The sequence below is a fragment of the Podarcis tiliguerta genome (assembly GCF_965153285.1).
Source record: "Podarcis tiliguerta genome assembly, chromosome: 4".
Taxonomy (NCBI): Eukaryota; Metazoa; Chordata; class Lepidosauria; order Squamata; family Lacertidae; genus Podarcis; species Podarcis tiliguerta.
Window position 1 is genome coordinate 46,217,299 of NC_139537.1, and position 6,000 is coordinate 46,223,298.

At 40.8% G+C, this 6,000-nt stretch overlaps 1 protein-coding gene across 2 annotated transcripts in view; it reads right to left on the bottom strand.

The window, feature by feature from the left end:
* TMPRSS15 (transmembrane serine protease 15) overlaps positions 1-5,082 on the bottom strand; it is a gene marked incomplete at its 5' end in the record, with an annotated part of 55,419 nt that extends 50,337 nt beyond the window's left edge. For both annotated transcript variants that reach the window (XM_083439230.1, XM_083439229.1), the window contains 3 exons: positions 1,806-1,873; positions 2,411-2,532; positions 4,938-5,082. In XM_083439230.1, coding sequence (XP_083295356.1) covers positions 1,806-1,873; positions 2,411-2,532; positions 4,938-5,082 — 335 coding nt within the window. The remainder of the gene's footprint in view (positions 1-1,805; positions 1,874-2,410; positions 2,533-4,937) is intronic.
* Between the last annotated feature and the right edge of the window lie 918 nt (positions 5,083-6,000).

Genomic DNA, 6,000 nt, shown 5'->3' on the forward strand with positions numbered 1-6,000 from the left:
ACTTTTTTCTCTGGGCCACACTTTCAGAATAATTTTTTTTCTTGTGCCACACAGCATTCTTTTATTGATAAGAAACAACTGCTAATGGTGCTTGATTTATAACACAGAACACAGCTGCTCTGTAAAATAATGCAGCTACATAAGAACAGGAATCATTCTCAAAATATAATACTGATTGTTCTTGAATCTTCCGACCACAATTGCCATCCTCTCCACCACACAGTTTGAGAACCACTGTTTTAACCAATTCCACCTTCTCTGTGGTGTTGATGTGCTTGCTGCTTGTACCGTATATTTACTGTGATTCTAAGGCACAATATTTTATGGCTTGTATCTAATGCAGCACATAGTAGCTATCCTGTGAGTGCAAGGATTTTTGCCTGGACAACAGGACTTTCCCTACTCTCCTCCTCCATCAGGTACTCTGCACCTTCTCCAAAGCTACTCTAGAGGGTTGGAGGAAATCCCAGAACAGATTTAGAGATGTGTGGTCAGGGGGAAGGGGTGGGCGGAAGTCCCATTGCACAAGCAGAAACCCTTGTGCTATTAGGAAGGTTACTTGGTGCTTCATAGGATTCAAGCCAATATTTTGACATTTTATCCAGCATGTACTGGTACCCTTGGCGGAGGGGCAGAGAAAAAGAAAACAGTGGGTGGGTTAACTGAACCCCACATCCCAGAGAAAGCCAAGGCTTATAGGTCAAGTGGGGAGTGATTCATCAACATTCAGGAAGTGCTGATTAGAGATCATTTTTCAGTGTTGAGTTGAGCAACCATTGCCTGTGTATGCTTGAGTATACATGTTGGCACTTTATCAAATGTAATCGAAACGTGGAGGTGTTCATGCAGCCTAAAGCTTCATCGACAATCTGAATTACAGTGGGATTAGATGTTCAAAAGATCTTAATTGATACTGCTTTGGTTACTAAAAACATTTATGTTGTATTTGGTTTCATTTTATTTCTCAGATTGCAAGCCAAAAGGTTCTGGTTTTACTTAATTTGAGTATAACTTGACAGTAAATGTTATTAAACTTGGGAATGGTGATTCTGTGCTTCATTAACATTGTCAAAGGCACCAGCCAGCTGCTGTATTTAGCAAAGGGAAAATGTGTCTTATTTCTTGACAGATCTGCTGGAGAACTGATTAGAATGGCAGTCAGATATGCTATGAGGAAATGCACAAAAATCTCAGAAAAATCAAAGAAACTTTCAGAAGAAATAAGCAACAGACGTTCTATGGCAGCACAGTTCCCTAGGCCTTGCTGGAAGTGTTATTATACAAGTCATGAAAGAAACTAAATAAACAAATCCAGGTCTTAGGACCCATTGCTAAATTTGGAAGGTGTTGGGAGAGCTAGCATGCTCCTCCCCACATCACCATTCCTGTCACCCTCACCTTGTGGAAGGTATTTGTATGATATGGACAGAATCCTGTATCTGTGAGGTTCCATGTGCCTTATGGAAACTCAGGATTGTAAACCACATTGTGATATGTGGGTAGGACAGGAGACTGCTTGCTTCACACAAGAACTTCCACAAGTTGAGATTTACAAAAATGAGGCAGGGTGGAGCTAGGATGCTTGTTTCTGCTACCCTATCTCAAACGTTAAATACCACATCGTCTTTAGTGGGCTAAAGAGAAGCATGAAGAGGAATATAATATGCTGTATTATTATGAAAATAATTTAGCCTCCATTCCTGCACACATTTGCATATATTTCAATCTGTATGATTTTAGCAGTATTTAATGTACATAAAACTGCAATCCCCCCCTCTTTTTGGGGGGGAAAAAATACACCTCACCTGAATTGCAATATTTTAGAGTCCTTGTAGTCATTTTGAAGTTCACTTGACTGAAATATATCATCCACCTAGATAGAAAAGGATGACATAAAATGTTTCAGCTATCTAGAGGGGGAAGGATGACAGGCAATTATGACAAAATATTTCAGTCAGTGCCTATATGCAAATTTATGAACTTTCAAGTGAGGTATAGCTCTGTTAAAAAAAGAAGAAGCTCTGGAAGGTTCTGTGGGTGGATAGAGAGAGAGAGAGAGAGAGAGAGACTGAGAAGAGGATCCACAAGTACAACAAAGCTATATAGGACCAGGTAAGAATATTGTTCTTGACTAGGCATCAAGCTTCACATTTTTCCGAACTCCTGGTGCTTGACAATTGAAGGGTCCCAAACTCTCTGAAGCAGATTAGAGGTGGGCTGCAGGGGGGAGAGGATGAAGGGTAAATTTCATTTCCACAAATGGCTACCACAACTGAACGTCTCCCACTACTGATACCTGCATGTAAATGGCAGAGAACTTGGATAGATTTAAAACTGAAAGACAATATAGAGGAACCTGTGAAAACTAATCGATTGCAATTTGGTAAAGAATGTATTGGTTGATACTTACCATTTGCTGAACATCAAAGGCAAGAGCTTTAAAGGCTGTTGATGATTTATCTTGCAAAGCCGGACTGAAAGATGCTCCTGACAGTATGGTGAATTTGCCCTGGGCTGCAGTTCTGCTCACATCTGATATAATTAAAGGAGATATATACCAGCAAGGATACACTTCTCTCATTTTATTTAGAGCAGCCCTTTGCACTTTCTAAGGGACGTGGGTGGTGCTGTGGGTTAAACCACAGAGCCTAGGGCTTGCCGATCAGAAGATTGACAGTTCAAATCCCCACAACAGGGTGAGCTCCCGTTGCTTGGTCCCTGCTCCTGCCAAGCACATCAAAGTGCAAGTAGATAAATAGGTACCACTCTGGCAGGAAGGTAAACCGTGTTTCCATGTGCTGCTCTGGTTTGCCAGAAGTGGCTTAGTCATGCTGGCCACATGACCTGGAAGCTGTATGCCAGCTCCCTCGGCCAATAAAGCGAGATGAGCACCATAACCCCAGAGTCGGCCACGACTGGACCTAATGGTCAGGGGTCCCTTTACCTTTACCTTTACCTTTGTACTTTCTGTGAATTCCAAAATGGAACCACAACATCAAGGAGGAATGAGTGACAAACCTTATGTTATGCTTATAAGTTTCCTCACAATTTTGAAGTATATCTCTGACAATGGATTTGGTGTAAATACCCAACCTTGCAGTGGCAGACCTTGGGATCTCAAATTTCAGCCGCTTTTGGGCAATGCCAAAATTCTAAACCCTTCACATGTCACATTCTGTTCGAAATAATAGTTGCAGTGTCTCCTGCGGCTCCGCTGAGGTTCAGCTACCAGTGCAGTCAAACTCCCTTAAATCCACCTCTGCAACCGCAAGCATGGACATAATGCTTTCTTTTATATAGTTACACTTCTACTGCACAGGAATGACGGAAATTTCCTGTAGCAACACACACACACACACACACACACACGGTGGTTGGCATCAGCTATGGAAGTTGTGTCACTTCTGTCTAAGGAAGGGACAATGGCCAGGCAGCCAATTTTATCCCATACAGGAAATCATGCTGAGGAAATTGAATACTTTCAGGGTATTATAAGAACTAAGGATTAATGCTATTTCCTCTGGGCATGAAATAGATACAATTCTCTGATGTACCACTTTGAAAGAGGCTGCTTTGATTTGACACAGATATGTCTGACCTTTTCTGTCAGAACTCATGTATTGCTTTGGTGAATGTAGAGAATACCTTCCTACAGTCATTTTGATCTTTCAGATTGGTAATCTTATAAAATAAAGTTCATTTCAGTCATTTGAGATCTAAAAATAGCATCTTAAATATTTAAATTATTTAATCCAGCCTAAGATTTTTTATTTTTTTCCAGTTCTGAAAAACAGCAAGGATTGAAAAGCAATCTCTTAAATAAATCCAATGTTCCTCGTGTTGTCCCTTTAAATGCAGCTTAATTTTTTCATGGCCTCTGCTTCATGTTCCTGGTTGTTACTAGCAGATGCAAAGAGACTGACATCATGCAATTGGGCATGACACCATTAGTGAACCATGTTATCTTTTTGATGTTGTGAGTTGCCCTAAGCATCGTTTATTATGGAAAGGTTGCATACAAGTAAATGATGGTGATGATGATGACAGGGATCAATCACCCATGAAAATATAATTTCTGGTGACAGTTCTGTGGCAAATTTAACATGTTCTCCAAATGTAACATGAGATTGGGACTCAAAGTGTTGCATTAAAAGGTAAAGGTAAAGGACCCCTGACAGTTAAGTCCAGTCACAGACGACTCTGGGGTTGCAGCACTCATCTCACTTTACACGTCAAGGGAGCCAGCGTTTGTCCACAGACAGTTTTTCCAGGTCATGTGGCCAGAATGACTAAGCCGCTTCTGGTGCAATGGAACACCCGACACCAGAGCAGCACACGGAAATGCCGTTTACCTTCCCTACCTATTTATCTACTTGCACTTTGACGTGCTTTCGAACTGTTAGGTAGGCAGGAGCTGGGGTAGAGCAAAGGGAGCTCACCCCGTCGCGGGGATTCGAACCAATGCATCCCCACCAAGTGTTGAATTACTTATTAGTAAAATGTACCACAGGGGTACTGCCATATTAGAAACACTTAGCACTTTGCAGAATGTGGTGCCAAACATGCTTCAACAAAAGAACTTATTTTTCCTTCATCTGTCTTTTTGTTCAATGCACTGTAACATTCCATTGATTTAAGCAAGTGCCCTATAGCTCGTACAATCAATTCTCAAACTTGTAAATTAAAGGAATTCACACAAAAGGCTAAGTACAAAAGCAACTTTCATATCAACTTTAAAGTCACCCTGTTCTATTCTGTCATTAACTCAGTGAACATATTCTTTAGTATTTAAATTATGGTCTAAGGGTTCACTACTTTTATGTATAATGATTCTTTTTCAAAGCAGCAGTACATCTGCCTAGCATCAAACATGACAAATAATTAAAGTAACATGAACAGTTGACTTCAGAGCTCAAGGCTGAATCCTACCTCCTTACCTTGTTCAGCTGGTTTACCTTCGAACCACAAAAGTGTTAATAATCCAATGCAAATGCATAATGATACTGTAAACAGAGCAGCAAACAAAATTTCATAGCTGGTAAGAGGAATGCAGTTTTTCTTTGATCTTTTTATCAGGTTCATTTCAGGATGGAAAATGGTGACAAATTAAGGATTGCCACCCGATGCATGTAAGGATAAAAAGAACAATGATCTGCTTGAGCAGATATTTATATACCGATGATGATTAGAAACTAATTGCAACTTTAATCTTCATTTACACTCAGTCATTTCAGCTCAGGTTTCTCTGTCATCCAGTGTAATGATATGTCCTCAAGAACATATACATAGTATGAAAATGTGACTCCTGTTGACAAAGATAATATTTTTCAACATAACGTATGTAAACAAAACACCCAAAGTTATAAATGTTAATTGTCAACTTTACATTATTATTATTTTACCATTTATCTGTCACCAGTGAAATTAATGTGACATTCTGTATTGCTACTAGGCTAGAGGTATTGGAAGCCTGGTGTCAATTTACCTTTGCACCAACAAGATAAGAAATCAAAGTTCTAAAGTGCTAGAAACAGTGGCAGTCAGCTTGGAAAGGTCCATTCACATTCAAACCACTTATCTTCAAACCACACACCCAGTTGCCCAGGGTTTGCTGAAGAGATACTGTCACCTTACACAAGGTTTTTAAATGATCTTCCATTCCTGGATAAAGATAAGTAAAGGTAAAGGGACCCCTGACCGTTAGATCCAGTCATGGCTAACTCTGGGGTTGCGGTGCTCATCTCGCTTTATTGGCCGAGGGAGCTGGCATACAGCTTCTGGGTCATGTGGCCAGCATGACTAAGCTGCTTCTGGCGAACCAGAGCAGCGCATGGAAACGCCATTTACCTTCCCGCCAGAGCGGTACCTATTTATCTACTTGCACTTTGACATGCTTTTGAACTGCTAGGTTGGCAGGAGCAGTGACCGAGCAACGGGAGCTCACCCCATCACAGGGATTTGAACCGCCGACCTTCTGATTGGCAAGCCCTAGGCTCTGTG